Below are 23,456 nucleotides of genomic sequence, written 5' to 3' on the forward strand. Positions count from 1 at the left end.
TGGCTGGGGCTGATGGGAGATTATTATTTTAACTGTCAGGAGCCAAAGTCAGCAAAGAAAAACATGGTCTCAGTGAAGTCAACTCTTTATTCAAGAAACCGAAAACAGCATAGGCCTAGCGATCTCACCAACTCTTCCCAGGAGGTCTTGCTCCCACACGGCAGCCGAGAGGACCAAAGGCCCCTTGCTTTCTCAGCATCAACTAGGACTCCTCCTCTCCAGGGTCTTTCCCCCAGAGTCTCAGGCTGCACCCGTGCCTTCTTCATTTCTCTGCAAGTTCTAGGAGAGGGGTGTGTGTGGAGAGCTGGTTCCAGCCATGGCAAGGGAAGATGTGGATCCCTGTATCACTCTGTCCCAACCCCGCACCCCAGGGAGATTTAGAATGAACACACCGCTGGAAAGCAAAGGGTTAAATGCTTGCTCTCCCCCCCCCCCCCATTATCGATCCAGTCTTCTATGGCTTCCTTTCTTGACTGGGGTAGGAGCCCCATCAAACACAAATCCCTCCACATATATTGAGGCTGTCAACACATGTAAATCGCTTCCAATACTTGGAAGTTCATTATAGTAAACAGGAGTGGTTTTTATGGCCGAAAGCGGGCCACGCCCCAGTCACCACCAGCATATCACCAACTACGTACGGCTTCTTAGGCTGAAATGCTCCCCAGCAGAACAAAGACAAGTTGATCCATCAGTTGTAAATAAAACACATTCCCAGCCTGCCCGACAGCAAGCAGAAAGTAGCGTTGAGACCGACCGACCCGAGATGCTATTTAATTCAGCATCCGCTTGCCCTCGGGCAGGCCTCCCCCTGGTTGCCAGGCAACCGGAGCAATAGCACTGCCCATACATGTGAGCGGATGTTAGGATGGCAACTCTTTCTTCCAGCTCTCACTGTGCGGCGGGCTGGAAGAAGCCCACAATGCTAAAAGAGACAATGCAGCCTGTATTGTCCGAATTTCATATGGGCATGGCTTGTTGTCAAGAAGTGCTTTCAAAATAATGATAAACTGGGGGGGGGAGGGGGTTGGAAGAGACTGAGCTAAACATCACTTCTCCACCACCTGCATTTGAAAAGCACAACCGAAACAGAAGAGTTGGAACATAAAAGGCCAAAAGGTAACCTCAAATTAATTAAAACATGCTTATAAAAAAGGGATTGCACAATATATTTTAAGGGTGTTGTGGGGTTTTTTTGGTGATCTCGCTAAAGTGACCCATTGGAAGATGACAAATAGTTCTCCTTCCTCCATGTTATGTTTGACATTGGGTCACATTCGCACCATACATTTAAAGCAGAATCAAACCACTTTAAAGAGCTATGGCTTTCCCCAAAGGATTCCAGGAGGTAAGACTGCAGAGTTGTTAAGAGAGGCCGCTATTCCCCTCCTAGGACTATGATTTCCAGAGAAGTTTGACAATCAATTCTTATTTGCAGGGAATTCTAGAACTTGTAGCCCTGGGAAGTGGAATGTGGCATCCTAGAATCATGGAATTGTTGAGTTGGAAGGGATCCCAAGGGTCATCTAGTCCAACCCCCTGCAAGGCAGGAATCTCAGCTTTAGCATCCATGACAGGTGGCCACCCAACCTCTGCTTAGAAACCTCCAAGGAAGGAGAGTCCACCACCTCCAAAGGGAGTTCATTCCACTGTCCAACAGCTCGTACTGTCAGAAAGTTCTTCCTGATGTTTAGTCAGAATCTCCTTCCTTGCAACTTTTATCCATTGGATCAGGACCTATCCTCCAGAGGAGAAAACAAGCTTGCTCCATCTTCCCATTAGTTATTTGAAGATGGCTACCGTATCTCCTCCCTCCAGGCTAAACATATCCAGCTCTCCTCTTCTCCAGGCTAAACATATCCAGCTCCCTCAACCATTCCTCATAGGGCTTGGTTTCCAGACCCTCCTCTGCACTCATTCCAGCTTGCACATAACCTTAGTAAATTGTGGTGCCCAGAACTGGATTCAGTACTTCAGTTGTGCTCTAACCAAGGCAAAATAGAGTGGCATTGTTACTTCCCTTGATCAGGAAACTACCATATTTACTTGAATAATGTGCACCTTTTTTTGGCCAAACTACTTCACGAAAATTAGGGTGCACATTAGATTTGATGATGCAAGCAAATACTTTTTTGGCTTCAAGGTTTTGAAAATTGAGGTGCACATCAGATTTGCGTAAACACGGTATACTCCTGTTGATGCAGTCTAGAATAGCATTCGCTTTCTTTGCTGTTTCATCACACTGTTGACTCAGTTAAGCTTGTGGTCAAGACTCCTAGATCCCTCTCACATGTACTGCTGGCAAGCCATCTTATGGGATGTGGGTGGCGCTGTGGCCTAAACCACTGAGCCTCTTGGGCTTGCCAATCAGAAGGTCGGCGGTTTGAACAGGGTGAGCTCCCATTGCTCTGTTCCAGCTCCTGCCAACCCAAGCAGTTCGAAAGCATGCCAGTGCAAGTAGATAAATAGGTATTTGCAGCTGGTTATTCCTGGTTATTACACTGCAAGCATCAAGGATGCATGCAGGGGTTAATGATCACATCCACTTCTGCCTAAGCAATGATTTAAAAAATCAATTGTTTTGACATCTGACAGTAAATATAGAGCGTTTGGAAGTGGAGAGATCCTATGTATCATTCAACCACAAGGGGGTGCCATACCTCTATTATTTTTTCCACTTTAATGCAGCTTGAGCTCCAGTGTTGGGCAGGAAGCAGTAGGCCAACTCCTCTTCCACTGCAAGCTTGCTGCATTATTGAAAAGGAATAAGGAGGGCGGCATTACAATAATCAGCCAGCTCTCTAAGTCAGGGCATCTTTTGGGATTTCTACATAATCTGTACATGGTGATATGCACTTGAAAATGGTGATATGCACTTGAAAATAGCCCCAGAACTTCACATGAGGGGCTCCTAGTAATCTTTCTTAAATAGCACAGGGCTCCTCAAAACAGAGCTTTAAAAACTTGGACAAGGACATGATCTAACTTTGAATGGAAGTACCAATCTTACTTTATCTTCAGACCCGGAAATAAGAAAAGCAGCAGCAGAAATCCCCTTGTTCTCTTTTTTAACTCATCTTCCAAGAGCACGAGAAAACCCCAGGCCAGAGGCTCATGAGAATGGAAGCAAGTGTCTTGCCCATTAGTCTGAGCCACCTGAGTTGTACTCACCTCTTCCTAGAGAAATCCTTGTGTACTTCCAGCTCGTGCCAACGATCTGCTCTCATCGCACAGGACTGCTCTGCTTCTCCGTGTGCCGCAGGATCCCATTTTGGAGGGAACATGCAAAAGCTGGATCAATGAATTTACTACCCTTTCTCTCCCACCAAATGTTATGGGATCCAGGATCCATCTCGACCAAGCTTCCACACCCTTCATCTGGTTTTTGCACTACAACACCCATCAGCTTCAGTCAGCATTTGTGCTGGCAGGAGCTGATGGGAGTTGTAGTCTAAAAACAGCTGGAGGGCACCAGGGTGGGGAAGTTGGTCTTAATACACACAACACTTGTTCTACACGTGCTAGAAGACTGCAGAATTTGGTAACAATCTCTGAATGCTGAATGGTTGGATTCCCCCCCCCCCAAAGGCTTTGTATAAATGATGGGCTTGTTGTTTTAAAAGCAGGAAGCAGCCTTCAAAATAAAAAGTTAGGAGATTTTTATAGAAATGTAGCTGGCACCCCAGCACTATCAGCGGGCCCTTTAAAAGTGTTTCTTTACTCACAGAAATGCGAAAGTGGTTGTAAATGGAAAAGAGGTTACAAAACCATTCACTCTCGCTATTGTGTACAGATCTTTCTTTTTTTAAAAAACCACACCCACCCACACCAAAAGCAGGGCTTTTTTGTTTTTTACTAGGCAAGAAAGCCCCTTTCTCCATAAGCAGCAAATCAAACGCAGCCCCACCTCTGGGTTATAAAATATACAGCCCATGTGGACTCCCAGCCAGTGTCTAGACAGTAAGTAGGGGGGAGAAGGAAGCAGAGGGTGGGGGAAGAACATAAACACATTTGTGACAAGGCAGAAGCAAGCAAGCTCCTGGGCTTTTGGGAGGTAATGACAAAGCCAGGAGGCTTTGTATACAGAATGGGAGTGATGTATGAGAAAATTAATATATCTGAGAGATAAGGGACCAATAAAAGCAGAGCAAGTGGGGAAATCCTTTGTTTACTTAGTGTCTGGTGTTGAGGCAGAGGTGTCCAATAGTTGAAAATTAATTGCAACAGTGGCACCCAGTTACCAGAGTTAGCAGATGGCAGGTTTTTCGATTCCCAGTGTCTGAGTGCAGTATTTCTTTGAGAGGGTGGAAAAACACCCAACAACAACAGCGTCCAGAGAATTCCAACTTGATCCCCAGGTTCCCCGCCCCCCACAAAAAAATAAACAATCAAGACCACTTTTACAGTATAAACACGCCAATTCATTCATTTTACTGATGGTTGCAAATATGAATTTCATTCTCGTGGGGTGAACAAAAGGGTGTGGAAATTAAGAAAATAGCTATTTATAGAAAACAAAAAGGGGGGGGGGCTCAGACAGAAAAAGAATCAGTGCTGACACTTTTGATGAGCAGTCCCAAGGTGTCAGAAGGTTACCTGTGCAGTAGCAGCAGCAGGAGGAGGCATGCTGGGAAGCCTCGCATAGCATCGCGACTTCGGTTCCGCATTTCCGGACTTCCTTTTAATGCTTGCCGAAAAACAAAGAGCCCGGTAATTTCATACTGTATTTATTTAATAACTAAAATTCACAAATAAAAAGGTACTTGCAAAGTCCATATCATTGCGTCGTCCCAATTCTCCTCCATTTTACTGCTTTCAGACCCATAGGCATAAAAAAAATGGGCTTGGACTTTTTTTTTTTTAATTATAACTGTTGTATGATTGGTCAGTTGGAGCTGAAGCACCAATGGAGAAGATGCTTTATGGAGATGAGAGTACACCCCCCGGCCTTCCCACACACATTTTGGAGGAACGGAGGGAGATGTGCCAGTGCCTGGATTCCTCTGCTCCTATTTTCCCCACCCAGAGCAATCTTTGCGTTATTATATTTCTTCTTTCAAAGTCACTGACTGTAGCCTCTTTTACATTCCCCCCCTCTTCTGTCCCTGCAGGACTGCGTACACGATGGACATTGTTCGTTTCTTACTCCTCTAGGCCACGAGCCAGCGGCAAGCAGGTCCTGTCGCAGCTCAGTGCTAGATGTCGAATGGGTGTCTTTTCATTTCAGGTAGGTTTGTGTGTCTTTTCAGAAGGCTGCCATTCATTTCACTTCCTTTCATTTCTCTCTTGAGCTGCTGAAGAAGGCTACTCGTACTCCAGGAACTGTTTGTGATAGAACAGCAAATATCTGCAGGAAGATGACAAAAAGAGGAAGGACAAGGCACCATTTTAATGCTGTCTGCAGCAGCTGACTGACATTCCCATACAGCGCTCTCTCTCTCTCTCTCTCTCTCTCTCTCTCTCTCTCTCTCTCTCTCTGCCATGTTAAAAGCAGGACTACTTCTCACAAGGCAGGAATTATTCCAGGGAGGCAGCGACGCTAGCTCTCTTTCGTGGTCATACTGTGAATCTCTAAATAATTTAAAGCCAATGACTCATCATGGTATGTGCCCATTCTATTCTGGATCTGCACTAGACTGCTTAATGCAGAGACTGGTCTAGTTTGGTACCCAGAAAGGAGGCCTACAGGACGAGCTACACAAATGATGATGCTAAGCCAATAGGGGGCACCCAGATGGTTAACATTGTGGCCATCAGGCTTCTGGTCTCTACAGTTAAGTTTCACTCTGGATAAATAACCAGCATTTCTCAAACCTCTAAAAGCTGTGGTACAACATTTCTGAATTAAAAACCAGCTCAAGGATTCACTTTGAGAGATACTGAGAGAGTAAAAAAGCCTGCCTTCAGAGGAGACCGTTCCCAAGATTTCAAATGAGTTCTTTTTTTAAAACTTGCAAGCTCACACATCTACCCTTTAAGCAAGCAGTGGGGAGAAAATGTCAGGTGTAATTAAGAAAACAAGAACAGGATGATGGGATCAATCTTATCATAGCCAAGAGCGTGGAATGCCAGAAGCGGAGGCAACTCCAGATTTCAAACTGTCATGCTTCTCCACCCCCACTCAATCCACCCCCCAAAATAGAATGCAGCTCTACAGTGATAAAGAACATCACAATATTTTGCAGCCTTAACAACACCTAGCTATGGATAGTGGCAAGAATCATATGCCAAACCAGTTACAGTCCCTGGATGTGACATGGAGAGTGGCAACCCCTGGGTGTCTTGTACAGAGGGCTTTGTATGTCACAGGTCTGCAAAGTGCAGCTTTCAGCTTTAATTTTTTAAAAAGCCAAACACACACAAAAATACAATTTCTATTGACATCAGCTGCAAAGACAAGCTTGCAAACGCATGTGATCAATGTGCATCAGAATCTTATTAACAAAAGGGGGCAGTGTATGACTTTTGGCATCTGGGGGCGTAGCTTCTGCATTCTTGACAAATTGCAGAGTTTATATATAGGGACCTTTATTAGGTTCCCTGAGCACAACCTTTTAAGTTCTGTCGAGTATGCAGTTTGGATTCTGCTGGACAGAACAAGCTCAACCCAAGACAACATATGTAAGGGAAAGGCGCTAGAATCCCCACTGCCTGTCCCTTGTGAGTGTATCCAAAAGGTCAGCCTGAAATCTGACTGCACATGTTCCTCTCCATTTCTCCTCATCTGGAGTCTGCTGCACTTTACACTTCATGAATGTACCAAAAAGGAAATGATCGAAAATGGCATTTTATGGCTTAAACAGGAGGCTGCCCTCCTCTGTGTTTTGCTCAAGACGTACCCTTCGCTGTCTAGTACATCCTTAATGCTAGCCTTGGTGATGATGGCGTCGTCACATTTGAACCACTGGTCCTTGTGTTGCCGGATGAAGCTGGTATAGTGCCCGCTCTCCAGGGTTCCTTGGTGATTAACTACTGCAAACAAGGAATACCTGGTGGCAAAACAAGTTGGGAGAAAGCACTTAGGTCAAGAGGAAATGCAGCAGCTATTTCAATCAATGTTACTTGAGTCTTTATAAAATACTTGCAAAAGCGGAGCATATCCGCAAGGGTGCTTCCTGTGCTCTGCACCCAGAACTTTGGGAAATGCCAAGCGTTTGAAACCAAAACTATAAGAACAACTATTAATAAGAGATATGATGTGGAATATAACTCTCAAAAGTCTCCTTGTAAGTAGTACACATTAGAAGACTTCAGCACTGACTTGTTAATCCATGCAAAATTAGGTCAGCACAGCACTCACTCTCCTACAGTGGCCAACTGAATGACTCTGGGAAAGGCATAAAACAGGACATGGTGGCACAAGGTCTCCATTGTGTAAGAGGTCTGGGTCTTCAACTATGGGCTGAAGTAAATGGACTCAAGCATCTCACCCTCTGCATTGCCATTGCAGTTTCCAGAAATGGGAGCTGCTGCAGAGATTCTCTGATGACACAAGGAATTTTACTTGGGCCTAGAATTCCACAATAATATACCAAATTATCTCTAGAGAGAAGGTAAAGTTGTTGTCAGACTAACCTATGTGCTTGTCTGGTTTCATATCCCAGACTGCCTACCTGGCAGAAAATCAGCATTTTGCTCACCTGGCCGCACTAGACCCACCAACATTGATGCCTGGGTTGCTCCCAACATATAGCAGTTAAGAGGAATATTGCCCCTAAAGAATGAGGTGCTATTTCTTGCTATGGCTTCTAACGAACATTAATAAACTGAGGCGGCACACATTTTAAGTTAATTATTTTTCACAGCCGCCCCCCCCCACGCTATGAGAGGCAACCTGTGAGGTGAATTATAACTACTGCAACAATTCTAAGCAATACAGATAATGCTTATTTGTAATAAGGTTCTCCAAAGAGCACAACCTCACATCCTGTATCAAAAGCATTCACCTCTTTGCATTGTTGATAATGGGCTTAAAATGAGTTGGTTTCGAGTGGGATTAACATTGGCTACAATCCACAGCTAGGGAAGCACAGAGGCCAAGATTCATTTTACACAAAGAAGTATAACGATGCACCCAGCTTAGCCTGTCACTTGCAGATACCAGTCTCTACCCATTTACACTGCTTTCCTTTCACCTTTTAAATCTGGGAATAGCAGCTGTAGTTGCATTGCTCTGGTGGTCAACAGTGCAAACCCTTGCTTTAGAGGAGTAGGTTAGTCATTGGGCTAGTGCATGGGTGGGCAAACTAAGGCCCAAAGGCCAGATCAGGCCCAATTGCCTTCTGGATCCGGCCCGTGGATGATCCGTGAATTGTCACGTGGATCGCCAGCACACGTGTTCTTTCCCTCTTCCTCACACGGCGATGCCGCCGCCTCCTCACTCCCTCCTCCTGGCTTCTCCCCGCCCTGCCTAGAGGAGGAAGGGGGCTGGGCTTTGTTGGTGCCAGCAGCAGTAGTGCTCAAGTGGCCGCTATTTTAAGCAGCCCCTCTCTGCAGCCCTTTTGCATGCTGCTCATCGTCCCTCTGCTGCCGCCAGCCCCTGCTGCTCGCAAAACACAGGTAAGCAGCCACCGGGGTTCGTGGTGCTCTTGCATCATTTTTTTTCTCTTCAAAATATAGTCTGGCTGCCTACAAGGTCTGAGGGACAGTGGACTGGCCCCCTGCTGAAAAAGTTTGCTGACCCCTGGGCTAGTGGGTAGGCAATAGTGGTAGAGGCAGATACAGTACAGATGCTAAAATTGCATAGCTGATAGAAGGATTTGGAGCCAACTGTAGGATTTGGTAGGTGGCAATGGCAGAGGAGGCAAATGGAAAAGGAACAGAAGCAAACTGAAGCATAAGACCTAGCTCTTGGATTTTTATTATCAGGGCTGGTATATAATGCTACATGCTCAACACACCCACGCCTTTCTACACCTCTGCAGGATACAGAACAGATTTCTAGTCCATCTCATCCAAGAGGGAGAGCCACAGAATTCAATACTACTTACTTATTATCATTGTTTAGACTATCTGCCGGCTGCTGGTACTGCCCATTCATTCTGCTCTCTTTACTACAGCAAAAAACAAAAACACACACAAATATTCAGAATCATTTAAAAAGACAAAGGGTTGTAAATAGTTCCTTGGTTTCTCTCAACAGAGTAGATTCCAAACGTTTATTTGTATTTATAAGGTGTACATCATATAAGAGGGTTAAAAAAATCTTCGTTCGTACTTATGAAGATGCTTCTCAAAAGGAGGAGGCAGGGGGCTTAATATAAACAGCCATCTGGAACTGGCATCACCTACCCATGTATCAACAGAACTTGGTGTTTTCAGTACTAATAAAAAAACACCTATTGTGACTGGTGGGCTGTGTGGGAGGGTTTGTGTACTGCAAGGACCTGTACACCTCTCTCCACCTCTCCCTCTCCCTCTCTCTCTCTCTCTCTCTCTGTGTGTTACACCTTTCTGTATGATCTCTGCCATTGAGGGTTGCACAACTTAGGGTTGAGGATGGACGGCATTGTGCTACATATGGGCAATACTTTACCCCCCCCCAAATGAATGAGAAATCATTTCCCTATACAGGCAGCCGCCCCGTTTATGCGGGGGTTCCGTTCCGAGTTACTGCACACGTTGGTGAAATCACATATAATTGAAACCCATTGAAAAAGCCTGCAAACACTCAGCGACACCCCCACCCCGTCCCTGTACTGCCCTTTTAGTGACGTTTCACAGACATCTTTATGACGTTTCTGGGTCACTTCCAGGTTCACTGCAATGTGCGTATATTGTGTGTATTGAACGTGCATAAACAGGGGGGCTGCCTATACAGAGGAAACAAAGGAGCACTACCAGGGTGGGAATCAAGTCTACTCCTGGGCCCACAGTGATCTCAGCCAATCAGAATAAAGCCGCCTCTTAATCGGCAGGGCAGGGGGAGAAATCATAATGTGCCCATATGTTTCCAATGCTTGCTCTGCTCACCAAAGCTTTTGCCTTACAAAACTGAGATGGATAGTGAAGGCTAAGACCCTAGAACAGCCTTTGCCTACCTGGTGACCTCTAGATTATAGTTCCCATCTGCCCCAGCCAGCATGTTGACTTATAAACCACTTGCTGATGGAGAAGATGGGACACACTAAAAAGGCTAACACTGCTTCAAAAAAGAAAGAAAGAAAAAATCAAAGGTTTTACAGACAGGGGATAGAAATTCATGCCAATGCCCCATGGTAATTTTCAAAGGGACAATGCCAGATTTCAGACTGCCTATGTAAAAACTAATCAACGTAATGATTTTATTTTTTTAAAAAGCAAGCACAGGTAAGTGAAATGCACCTGACATAATGAACCGTCTGATGAGGATATGTGTGTCTGGGAGCTAAAATGCTTGAGGCCAAAGTACAGCCTTTTTTTACAGGTAATGTCCCCTTCTTATCTTTGAGGGAGGGGGAAGGACTGCTCCATATCCAGAATGTGGACTGGAGTCACATGGAAGCATCCTGAAGTTAAATTCTAAAAAGCACACAGTGGGCTTCCCCCAGGGCATTTGGGAAGATCTGTAGATGTTGGATTACAATTCCCATCAGGACAAGCCAGCATGGCCAATGGTCATGGATGATGGGAGCTGAAGTCAAGCTGCATCTGGCGGTCCACTCACTAGCCACCCTTGTGGTAAATATAGGCCTCAATAGGTTCCCAGGGTGCTCTGTTATTACCACAGAATCAGAGTTGGATGTTGTTTGTACTGTCTGGAAACGACAGATGCTGTAAGGGTGGAAAATATAGTTTTGACCAATTTACACTCATTTAGATTTCTTATTTTATGATAGGTAAAAGCAGTTCAGCAGGATGGCCAATGGATGGCTCTATCCACTCCAAACATGCCTCTCTCATTATCCAATCACAATGATGTCCTATATTTGATGCTTTGCTAAAGAAAGGAGCCCTGGGAAGCCTTTTGTGTTGAGATCATCCATGACAGATTTCATGACAATCTAAGACTAAGGATACTTCTGTGGAAATCCCAAAACTGAAAGGAAGAGAAAATTAATCCAATTCTTCACTGAAAAGAAAACCTTAATTGCATTAGCTCTCTTTACACTGCTGAACCACACTTGCTCTTGTTCATTAGCATATTTTATGTTTTCGACTATGGCAATTGGATTACTCTGTTTCACCAGTGAAACTAATTAATAAAGCTCCCTATGTAAGGGGTAGAGAAACCAATAATTTCAAACTTATGATAGATATGTTAGCTAACATCTGAAATGTTATTTTAGTAAAATAGGAATGGGAACCCAAAGATTTATGTGAACTTAAGTATCAAAACACTGACTAGTTTTAAAATGCAAGGTTTCTACCCACTTCTGCAGGAAATGGCTTTGAAATTGTCAGTAGTAGACAACAAGTGTCAGCTGCCACTAAAAAGAGTTTAACTTTCACTTCCTATGGGCAAATATATTTTGACGTGTCTAATAACTTATTAGCCTGAGCTTGTATGGCAGGAGTAATTTGTGAACATGCCTCTCCCTAAAGTATTCCAGCAAACAGAAGCATCAAGGAAGAGAGAATATATCTTGGTTAATTAGGATTAAAGCTAAACCAGGTATTCCACAAGTGGAAGTTTAGGTACTGATATTTTATTTAAATGACCTGAATGACATCTATGCCTTAAGGAAAGCGGGGGGGGGGGGGGCTGAATCAGACTCCTTTCAGTTCAGGAGTACTTTCACTTAATCAAGTTTTGAAATAAGTTTAAATTTCACCACCATAAAAACCCCAGTAACCAAATCATGCTGCAACTAGTTTCCAACCGGAAAGCGACATTTACTCATTTCTTTCTGCGTGCTGTTCCACAGAAAGGGTTCCAAAACTCTTTTTAAGCCGTCTCCCCACACGAGAATGCTTTCTCACAAGAACATACCTGGAGGCCATGAAAGGCGTCATGTCCAGCTCCAGCGGAAAGGAGACATATGTAGTGATCTTTCGTCTCAGTTTGGCTGAGTGTTCAAACCGCTAGAATAAAGAAATTAAGCATGACTTATGTAAGCACATCTCACTGGATAGTATCATTTCTTTCTACCCAAGTCAAACCAGCGGACAGTAGGAGTAAACTACTGAAAAGGTGAGATCAAATGAGCAAGCCGCATTCTATTTCCACAATGTTTCTGTAGCGTCTCTTTTTCCAGCAGGAATTGTGACGGACAATAACAAAACGCAACGGCCTATGTACAATTCAAGTCTGTGCAACAAAGCGTACAAACTTGCAATACACAACCTTTAGCATGCAAGGAAAGATGGTACATCTTTAAGATCTCAATCATTAGGGTCAATAATGACAATTTGAATTTATCGTTTATCAAGTGCCAGGGCCAGCAATCCAAGTTTCACCCATTCAACAAGCTAGTAAGAAGTCATTCACTGTAATCAAGCATCTGTTTGATCTCAGATACACAGGTCGAGGAGACGAGAGCCAGTGGCGAAGCTGCATGCTCTGGCACCGGAGGCGTAGACCAGGCAGGGGCATGGCTGGTGTGTGTCCCGGGGGTGTGGTGCCCGGCATGGTGGGGGGTGCACGGCGCGTGTCCGAGGGGGCGGCCGCAATAGTACCCCCCTCCCCGATAGTGCCGGGGGCGATGCGTTCCCCCTGCCCCTCCGCCAGTGACAAGAGCAGCACCGGCTTCATAATACAAGTCTTGGGAATAGAACAGACGGCTGGTCTGCCATTCACACGTTTGTGTAGATGCTTTTCCCGTTATGAATATTAATGAGCAGGCTGGATTACTGCAATGATCTTTGCTTTTGAAAATTCTACAGAAACATCAGCTGGTCCGGAGTGAGGCAGCAGGAGTTTTGTTGAGTATCAGCCCTTGGGAACAAGCAACGCTCAACTGACCTGCAGCTGCATTGGCTTCCAATTTGTTTCTGGGTACAATTCAAAATCCTAGATTTTAAAGCCTTAAACTGGACACAGGATAACTTAAAGGATCAGCTACTCCCTTATGACTCTGCTCACTCGAAGATCTGCAGGGGAGGCTCTTCTCCACATCCCAACAATAGCAAAGGCATGTTTGGCTGGAACACACGGGAGGGTCTTCTGTGTGACTGAGCCCAAATTATGGAATTCTCTTCCCTGAAAAGTTCAGTTGGCTCCCTCTCTCTTGACCTTCTGCTGTCTGCTAAAGGTTATTTTATTCTCAAAGGCATTCAACCTATTGGGTTGAGTAGTTTTAATAAGCTGATCTGGTTCTTTAGGTTTTCATCAATTGCTCCCATCTCTGGTTTTGAAAGTTTAATTGCTATCGGGAAGTTTTTAATTCTTGATGTTTTACTATGTTTTTATATATGCTGTAAGCTGCTCAGAGTGTAGATGGGTGGGGTATATTAAATAAAATAAAATAATAGTGTTCCTGTGGATACTGCAATGAGAAAGCAGAGTATATAGAAATCAATCAATCAATCAATCAATCAATCAATCAAACCATTTGTTTTTTGACAAGGGTTGAATTTTAATAGACAATAGCCCAGGTGCTACCCAGTGTGTCTGTATTGGCTTATAATTAAAGGTTTATTTCAGTATCAGTAAGGAGGAAAATGCAGCCAAAAAAGGGAAAGAAAAACAGAGAATTCTCCATACTGAAGTGCCACATCCTGACAAGAAATAAACAGAAAAGGAAGGTGGAAAGAAAGAGACAAGGAGAGATTAATTTCTGAGACAATGGGAAGTGTGATAAACGCCACACTTTCATCATCATTTAAGCAGAATGCCACAGAAGAATGAGAGCAGGGAGCAAAAAGATGAATGAACTGTTCTTTAAGAAGGTGGCACCTCTCTCCCATTTCTCGGAACTCCTGTCCTATTTACACTCTTTGTTAATTATTCGCAGCTTACAGCACCATAACAATTCCCTAGCAACAGATCAGGCTGTTTAAAAAAGAAGAAGAATCACATGGACTAGATATCCTTTTGCATTTCTCCTCATCTTTTTTCACAGCATTATTAACACTGTCAGAACATATGCCCCTCATAATGACTTTGTTATCATTAGTTAAGCTACAAATAACTTACAGTTTCATAATTAAACAGCTGGTGGAATTTAGCAAAATTACTTTCACCAGTGTCTGAATGCTGTTCTGATGCATGAAATATTAAATCTTAATTTTGGAAAGGATGGCACAATAGCTTGTGGCAAGAGAGCCTCCTCTGCAATTCAGCACAGATCTACGAATACTGTTTCAGTTTGAAACCAGACTTCTCTGTACTTTAGGTTAAGCGGGAACTAGGTGTCTGCACAACTATGAATACACCTGAAAGTGCAAAAATTACAAATACCAAGGCAGGTTCCCTACTGTGGAATCTGCTAACTACCACAAGCATTTCCTCTTCATCTTATGACAAAATCAGGACATTCTGATTACAGTATCGGGAAATGCTGGCAAGTGCTGGGAGCTACTTGAAGCCCATCACAGGTCTGTTAAGAATGTTTTAAAAGCATATACCTTGCAAGGTGTACATTAAATGCTTAATAGACCAACATCCTTGTGAACACCCAATTGTGCACGAATGTTTGCTTGTCATTTCCATAAATCACACAATGAAAGGCAGAGAGCATAGTTCCAATAGCAAAAACCTCTGCCCAGTAGGGTCCTTTGGATCTGAGACTGGACCAGAAGTGGTTACTCCAATCCAGGGATTTTACAGCCAGCTGCTGGAAACCTTTGATTACAGCAGTCAAAAGATGCAGCTCTTTTGACCCAGCAACAACAGAAGGCCAGATTCCACGTATTTATTTTAGGTCTGTGGATGGCCTAGCCAATGCAGAGGCATCCTGCTGCAAAGGGAACAATGCTGCACATCCAATTTTCCACCTGTTCTTGGAGAGGGCTCTGAGACTTGAGCATGCAGAGTCTTGGATAGACTAGACTTTCATATCAGATCAGTGGTTCTCAAAACTTTTTTTTTCTAGGCCACTCTTTTAGTATAAAGATTTGCTTGCTCCACACAGAATGTTTTATTAGAGATACATTGGAAAACACAACTAGGATTCTCCCCAGTTGTGCCTGCTCTCATTTTTAAAATATATCTATCCATACTCTGCAAAAAACAAAACAAAAAAAATTGGATACTATATACTATACTACACCGAAATGCTTAAATGTTTGATTGTCCTTGAATCTTCCCACACTTGCCATCCTCTCCTGCCACATCCACTGAGAACTATTGCCTTAGATCTTGAGGTTCTTAGATGTAGACTCAGATGTCTTTGGCACCCCCCAAAAATCTAGCAAGCCTATAAGGGCAGGATTCTCTACCTGAAATCATGATTTGGTAACTTACTTTGAGATGAAAACAGGCCACAATGGGTAATTTCTTCATAGTGAGTTGTTTGGTAGATTCCTGGTAGCTATGGCAACCACTACATTTGATTTTGGCACTGCTTCCTAGATGTTCTGGCCTCGTAAACCTAAACAAATATTTTAAGAAAAGCGTGAACGACCAGCACCAGTAAATCATTTCTATTGCACCTTGAGTTTCCACTTACATCTCCAGCACAATTGTCGGGATGTTTATTCAGAAGTAGGTCCTATCAGATTAACTGGCTTACTCACAAGTAAGCATGCATAGGACTGTCAATATGGATGCTTACAGCAAATGGGCCACCGTGATCAAAGAAAGGCTAGCACTTGGTCATCCATAAAAAGAATAGGTAGCACTTTCAGCTCTTGGTTTCTCAGCAATTTTCCAAAAAGCCCTCAAATCCTGTTCCCCAATACGTAACTGGCTCTTGGCATACGACCTGCTACTAAGATTAGTGTTTTAGAAAGTATTGGGGAAAATTATTGATATCAAAGACCTTTGTACAACCTTATGAAAAACTTAAGTTTCTTTATGGAGACATTTACCCACACTGCTAACACTCATGAAACCACAATTTTAAAACCACATGGATTCAATTTTGGTTCAGCCTCCAATTTGGATGTTTATCACCATGTGGATACCATGAGGAAGGGGAGACCAGCCGTTGGTCATCCGCAAAAACTGACTATGATGCTTCTTGCATGGCTAAGTCAACTCTCTTCTCCTTGCCCATTACTGCAATAACTATGATGCAAAGTTAATGATGGGCAGGCTTGTGTTCGGTTACATGGCAAAACTATGGGATTCTATCCCAAGTCCCAGCCCTGCAAAAGAGACAAGTGTTTGAGAAGGGGTGCTCTGCAAGAAGAGATAATGCATATAAGCATGGGAAATTGTTTCAAAATTTCATCTCGAGCTTCTTTTTCATGGTCTAATCTACAAACCCAAGACAACATGCTTGCAATTTTTTCCACTTACTCACACTGCAATAAACAGAGAACCAAACCAATCTGCTTACAAATACAGTTGCTCAAGGAGTCTGTAGTTACTAAAACACAATCTTGACAATTCCTACATGGGTGTTGATTACATCTGGGGTTTTTTCCTTTAGACTTTCCACTCAATGACCTTCTTCTTAAAACAGCATTTGCCTTCTCACATCTATAAAGTCTCCACTACTTAATTTCCTTCATCTGGTTTCTGTGATGTTTAAAACACTCTGTGACATACATGATAAAATTACATTCACAAAGCCTTCTTCCTTATCCAGAAAGAAGCCATATGTATCTCATATGTACGCAAACTCTTTCTAAAGAGATGCAACAATTACCTTTCTTTTAACCTAAGTATATTTTAAAATATGCTTAGTATTACCAAACTTTATCTACCTTGTCTGGAATTTACTTCTGCTGAAATTTTAATTCCCGACTTCATAACCAGGCTACTTTGGTTGTTACTTTTCCTGACTCATTCTTTAAAGAAGCACATATAAATAATAATAATAATAATAATAATAATAATAATAATAATAATAATAATAATAATAATTTATACCCCACCCATCTGGCTGGGTTTCCCCAGCCACTCTGGGCAGCTTCCAAGAGAATATTAAAATACAACAGTCTATTAAACATTAAAAGCTTCCCTAAGCAGGGCTGCCTTCAGATGTCTTCTAAAAGTCTGGTAGTTGTTTTTCTCTCTGGCATCTGGTGGGAGGGTGTTCCACAGGGTGGGCGCCACTACCGAGAAGGCCCTCTGCCTGGTTCCCTGTAACTTGGCTTCTCGCACAAGCCTTTATAATGTCCAAACTGTAAGACACCACTCAGATGCAGTCCCGTCTCTCAATGAAACAGTGGGGGGGGGGGGAATTATTCGTTTGCTTTTGTTTTTATTACATATTTTGTGTTTTTTATCTTGTATTTTTATGTTGTGAACCACCTTGAGATCTATGGATGAAAGGCAGTATACAAATTTAATAAAAAGCCTGCATCTGCAATGTATCGTTTCAGACTAGAGATGGGGCCTCTCACACTGAATGTTCCTCCTTCCCTTTATATGTCAAGATGACCAGACTAGAGCCCCTTTCTATATGGAGGAATTTTTTTTTTTAACTCTTCTGATCTGAAGTAACTGTCCCAAATAATGAAATGTGTTCGCCCAATCCACCGTGGAACTTGAGAATGAGGTTAACCCATGAACCTGCAGAAAACGACTTGATGGATATAATAAAATTACTCTTTTTCGGCAATGTGCTAGTGCAGTTTTGAGGTAACACATGATTTAGTGCTATGTGAAGGAGTATCAAAAAGCCTGAGCAAAGCATTGGGCTTGCATGCTCCTCCCTCATTTCTCCTTTTCCTGTACAGCTGAGAGGACAACTTCTGATGAGCTTTCAAAGATGTTGGGCTTAGTGCTCCGTGTGATTCAGGCCTCCTGGTTAATAACAAACAAGTCAGTATGATAACTTATGGTATGAAATAAAAAAATTCCTTCCAGTAGCACCTTAAAGACCAACTAAGTTAGTTCTTGGTATGAGCTTTCGTGTGCATGCACACTTCTTCATCTGAGAACTAACTTAGTTGGTCTTTAAGGTGCTACTGGAGGAATTTTTTTATTTTGACTATGGCAGACCAACACGGCTACCTATCTGTTATGGTATGAAGTTTGCATCTAACCTCTGTCTGTTTTAACCCATGATTCCTGGCTCATGGGTAACAATGAGATCTTTGAAATGGAAAGTGATCTCAGTAGTTGTCCTTCTGGCTGCGCAGGAGGTGGCAGCAAGGTTTCCATGTGCAAGCCTGGCACTTCCCTCGGACTTACTAAGGCATGTCTACATAGAGCTAAGCTGTGGTTTAATGTTATGCATGAACCAGTCTTACGGAACTTGCTTTGTCCAAAAGTTACCAGATGTACTCAGCTGAAGGTAGGCAGGTATAGAATGTCAAAGTTTTTAGATATACCCAGCTAGAACTTGGTATTCCTTGCATTCTCTAGCCCAGAGGTTTTCAACCTTTTTGAGTCCATGGCTCCCTTGACCAACTACATTCTTTCTGCAGCACCCCTGGGGGACTCAGGAGCCCAGTTATGTCAGCCCTTGCCTGCAGAGTTGGCAGCCTCTCACCCTTTTTCAAACACCCTCCCTTGTGGAGTGTTCCCTCAGCCTCCTCTCCTCTCTACCTGGGAGTACTCTGGGCAGCTGCTGCTGCCATCCCTGGTCTCTGAGCTGCCCCGCTCCCAACAAAGAGGTGCCTCCTCATACTGCCCCACAGGGGCCTAGGCAGAGGATGCCCCTAGCCTTAGTGGCCCAACAGAGACTGGTCAAAGGTGAACGTGAGGCCAGGACCTCACCTTGGGAGGCAGCATTGGCGGCAGCAGCAGGGCTGCTACAACAAACAGCTGTGCAAAAGCCTTTGAGAGGCAGAGATGTGAGTGGGCATTACAGGAGAGAGGGAAGGAAAGAGGGACAGAGGCCAGTGTTGCCCACAGCACCCCTGACCATCATTCAAGGCACCCCAAGGTGCCACGGCACACTGGTTGAAAACCACTGCTCTAGCCAATGCTGAAGTGGCTTCATGTGAAGCCTAATGATGATGTGGCCAGCATCACAATGCTGTTATAGAAGTATTTGGTGTGGGTGCATTCGAAATACTGTGTACAGCATTGGTCACCCATTCTCAAAAGGATACTATAGCACTGGAAAAAGGCGGGGGAGTAACTAAAATGACTAGGAGTTTGAGAACCTCCTTCTAAGTAATGACTAAAGCATTTGGGGAGGGGGGGTTAAGTTTGGGAAAAATTATTACGATAGGGGCATAATAGCATGTGTGAACTTATTTATTAAAAAAAATTAAAGAAGCTCTTCTCTATATAACAAAGTTCTGATGTCCACTGCCATAGGACATGGTAATGATAGTGGCATAGATACCTGTTTAAAAGGGCAGATGATCTCTTAAAAGGTATAGATATGGTTTTAAGTCATGACAACTAAATAGAATCTCACATGTTCAGATGCCGTGTACCTCTGAATAGCAGATGCCAGGGGAATACAATGGGGAAAGCTGTTGCCTTCAAGCCTGCTTTCCAGAGGCATCCCAACAGCCATTGTTGGGCATCGGATACTGGACTAGATGGAGCCTAAATCTTATCCAGAAGGCCTGTTCTTATATTCTTAGCTACTATGAAGGAGGAGAACTGAAGACCCAAGTATTTCATAGAACTGACTAATCTGATGACTTGTTTTGGAATGTGCGCTTGAGAATCCTGACAAGTGAGCAGGGACCTGGAGAAGGGGAAAGTATGGATATCTGTTTGCTAACACAAGTAGTGAATAAAGCAGAAAATCACCATCATACAGCAGTGGAGCATCTCTTTGGAGTGACTTTCCTGTAGCTACAGCAGAGAACTGCTTAGTGATGTCTTGGTGCGGAAAGCCTAAACAGAAGGACTTCTACAGCATTCAACCCGAGCTATGAATAATAATATGATGTCAGGACTAAGCCAAGGAGATATATGGAAACACCTCCTCACTCTCATTATTGAAATGGAAAGCTGCGGAACACAGTGGGGAGAATTTCCTGGATTGTAACCATGCAGAACTTGCTAAGACATGTAAGACTCCTCTGACCCACCACCTTATTTGGAGGTCAAAAAACTCCATGCAGTATTGCCTACAAATTCATGTATGTTGCTGGACAAATTCTTTGGCAAGGACCTTTTGAATCTCCTTGAGCAGTAGGTGGCTTCTCAAAAAGGGATGGAGATATAGCTGATTAACAAATTCAATAGTCTAGGCCTGGATTAATTTCTCAGCTCCATTGTTCAATGGTACAATCATCAGGATCGCTGGAATAGTGTGCCTACTCTGAAACCAGAACAAAACTTGCTTCTTGTTGGACTCTCCTCATATGCTGGTCTTCATTACATTTACATGTACAGAGAAGCAGCTGATGTTAGGCAAGGTGAAGCAATGTTTTCTTTTTCCATAACAAAGCAATCAATGGGCAGCATCCAAAAAGGTAGGTGAAGTTATGGGTCCTGCTGGCTTTATCCTCTTCATACATTTCATAGTTCTTTATGAAAGACTTGGCAATCCTAAAGCAAGGAATAAACTAGGATGGTTCTTCCTCTTTTAACTGCTCTGGAAGCTGTCAGCTGCAACGCTGGACTGCATTGTTGAGCTAAAATCTAAAGACTGTCTTGGTAGACAGATTTTGCTGCTCCCGTCTTCAGTACATTTCCAGCTTTTCCCAATAACTGCAGTTGATCATTCCTGCTAGACTGCAAGGCTATCGGAATGACAGAAACATTGCTTGCAAACAATATGGACTTATTTATTTTGACAGGCTTCTGGTTGTTCCAAAGATGGCTATGGAATATGGGCTCCTATGAAAGAGTCCTATCTTTTCTCTCCTGTGATCATCTACACTTTGAGCTTCTAGTATTGCATGACTGCAGAATTGGGACTATTGAAAGGCTTGTTTGCCTTAGTGATATTGATTGACTACCTTCTCTAATTTTGTTCACAGAATATTGATTTATTTTATAAGTTGATATATATGTTATTACATTATTAGCCACATGTTGCCTGTTATTGCTAAAGTTCATCTGGAATAGTGGCAGGAAACCTCTAGCCAATGGGCCTCATAGAGCTCACCAAGCCTTCCCCAGTGGCCCAACTTTCTGGTGGTGGCTGTGTCATAATGAAATGCAGAATCAAGCAGGCACAACCCATGATTCATCCCTCTGTAGTGTTGGGTAGAGAGGTATAAATTCTCTGCTCAGTCCAGAGCTGCTATGGAAAATTTCCTCCTCCTTGCTCACCACATGAGAGGGGGAGGTAAAAAAGGTAATTAACGCCCTACTTCACAGCTGATCTGCATGTATCAGCTGGGGGGTGGGGTGTTGGTATGTCCATGTGCAAGCACCCACTTTGGCCATTCTCAGCACTGACAGGTGCCCCCCACCCAAGGGTGGGCCATGGTTGAAAGATGCCCATGGACTGGTTGAAAGATGCCCATGGGGTTCCCTACCCCAGCTTTAAGGGCAAGATGGCAGAAATATACACCCTATATCTGGCTGACTTTGCCCCCCCCCCCCTTTTAGGGTTGATTCCTACATGGGAATTGGAAAAACCACTTCCATTAAATCTTTGTAATTAGAGGTGGGAAGGGAACCCTGCATTTGCTATTTCATCACCCACCACAGAGACCCTGCTTTCCCTAGCTGACAGAATTAAAAATCCTGTTCCATTTATAGAAACGTGTTTTTTTGGTGGGGAGGAGGAGATTCTGTGTATTTCCTCACATAGGATCTCTGTGAGGATCAAGTTCCTTCAGCCTGGCCAATTATCAAATGTAAGGCAATATAACATAAATAATTTTCTTTTGCCATGAAAATCTTAAAACTCAGTTTTCCCCACTGCGTGCAGTATCACAATGAACTCTGTCATTTGGACCTCTGCTCTTCAGTGGTGAATTAGCTACCTGGAAACTTCTCTCGCATCTAGCTGTTCCACACTACAAGAACTGAAGAAGAGGTACAGAAGAGAAAAGGAAGGAGACAGTGCTAGATTCTTTGCCCAAAGGGTACTGGGAAAACTGGCTGTTTTGCCCACCTATTCCTCCTCCCCAGCATCATAAACCCCTCCCTGTCCCTTGAGAGACTCTGTTTCTGTCCCGACAACAAGAATGTAAAGGAGTGGTTGGAAGTCTTGTGGGGAGCAGGAGCAATATTCCTATGTCAAGGTGTGCCCCTGATTCTCAGATATAGTGAAGTCCATAATTCAACAGAATCTACATTAAAAATGTATTGGAAGAGGAGAGATCAAGCTCTAAGACTCTTTTAGCCATCTGTTTCTCTGCCGATTATTCCGAGAGAGCATATTTTGTGCCAAATGAATCCGTATTTTCCGCAGTTTATACTTACAACAATGTGTGATAAGCAGTGCTGAAGCCTATCCATGGGGAAACTAACCAGTGGTCATCAGGTGGGACCACTTGAGTCTTGGTTACCTACCAGTTTGTCAGTTTATGCTACATGCTTAGATTTGTCCTGGTTCCTTTTTCTGCAAGTGAACCGAACTGCTCTGCAAGATGATTCAGCAGTTAATAACTGCAGCTGAGGTGCTGTTTTGCTCCTTGGCCATTTGCCCGAAAACTGCTGGTCTGCAGACAGCAGGAGGGGGAGTTAAGATTGCTCCTTGCTAAAGGCCGTCTGCCACAGTTTGTACCTTCGCAAGCAGTCTGTGAGGGTCGTGGTTCCTGACACGTGGCTCTCCCCATTCACCACACTGCCATCGCTGCCTGGGCTCAGAGGCCAAAACGGGGTAGAAGAACCTGGCAAGTCCAAACTGATGTCCCAGAATGGGTCTATCGTCGTGGAAACACCACTAGGGAGGAAGAGGAGAGACTGCAATCAAATGGATAAGCTAAGCAACCGTTTGGGCAAAAATGATACATAGGAATGGCTGGCACACCCATTTTTTAAGCAGTAAAGGACTTGGAATGATTCACATGACAAAAGTGAATGATAAAAAATATTAACAATCCTGTAAGTTAATGAATTCTGAAAAAATGTTCCTTCTTAAAAGTATGTATCATTTGATATTGACATAAAAAAATGTGTTCACAAGACAATTAAACCATGTAAAAATTAGGAGAGCTCCTTTCATGGTGCCTCTTATCTCAAAATTGAATGTGTGGAACAGCCCTTACTTCAAGGCTTTGTTTACTTGGGAGGGGGGTGGGGGTGGGGAGAGGTAGTACTTCACCTCTAGAGGGTGCTCAGCTTCAAAACAGCTTCTTTTATTGTCAACTTTCTTTAAATGGACCTTTAAGAACCTATTAAAGGGCATAGAATTTTGCGGAATTTACAGCAATAGTCACCCCATGAGATATATTGGCAGTGGGAATACGATCACTTAGAACAAGTAGTCCATGGGGTTTAGTGGTACAGAATTCTGGCAGATCCAGTCTGGACCCCAGGGCAGTAGGGGGTGGGGAAGAAGAGATCTACTTTCTTTAAACCAGGGGAGTGTGAAGCACACATTCTTTCATAAAAGAGCATTGGCTATGTCATCTTGTGTATTCCATGCTCATCATTTCAACGT

At 43.5% G+C, this 23,456-nt stretch overlaps 1 protein-coding gene across 9 annotated transcripts in view; it reads right to left on the reverse strand.

Moving 5' to 3' along the window:
* Positions 1-4,711: 4,711 nt before the first annotated feature.
* The window catches only part of USP22 (ubiquitin specific peptidase 22), a 106,928-nt gene continuing 88,183 nt past the window's right edge, over positions 4,712-23,456 (reverse strand). For 8 of the 9 annotated variants that reach the window (XM_081169551.1, XM_081169552.1, XM_081169554.1 and 5 more), the window contains 6 exons: positions 22,578-22,736; positions 15,326-15,452; positions 11,912-12,003; positions 8,991-9,053; positions 6,840-6,989; positions 4,712-5,347 (listed from right to left, as the gene is read on the reverse strand). In XM_081169551.1, the coding sequence (XP_081025677.1) occupies positions 5,305-5,347; positions 6,840-6,989; positions 8,991-9,053; positions 11,912-12,003; positions 15,326-15,452; positions 22,578-22,736 (634 nt within the window). In that variant the 3' untranslated portion in view covers positions 4,712-5,304. The remainder of the gene's footprint in view (positions 5,348-6,839; positions 6,990-8,990; positions 9,054-11,911; positions 12,004-15,325; positions 15,453-22,577; positions 22,737-23,456) is intronic. The other variant, XM_081169553.1, reaches the window with a different exon arrangement.

The sequence above is a fragment of the Podarcis bocagei genome, assembly GCF_964188305.1.
Source record: "Podarcis bocagei genome assembly, chromosome: 14".
Lineage (NCBI taxonomy): Eukaryota > Metazoa > Chordata > Lepidosauria > Squamata > Lacertidae > Podarcis > Podarcis bocagei.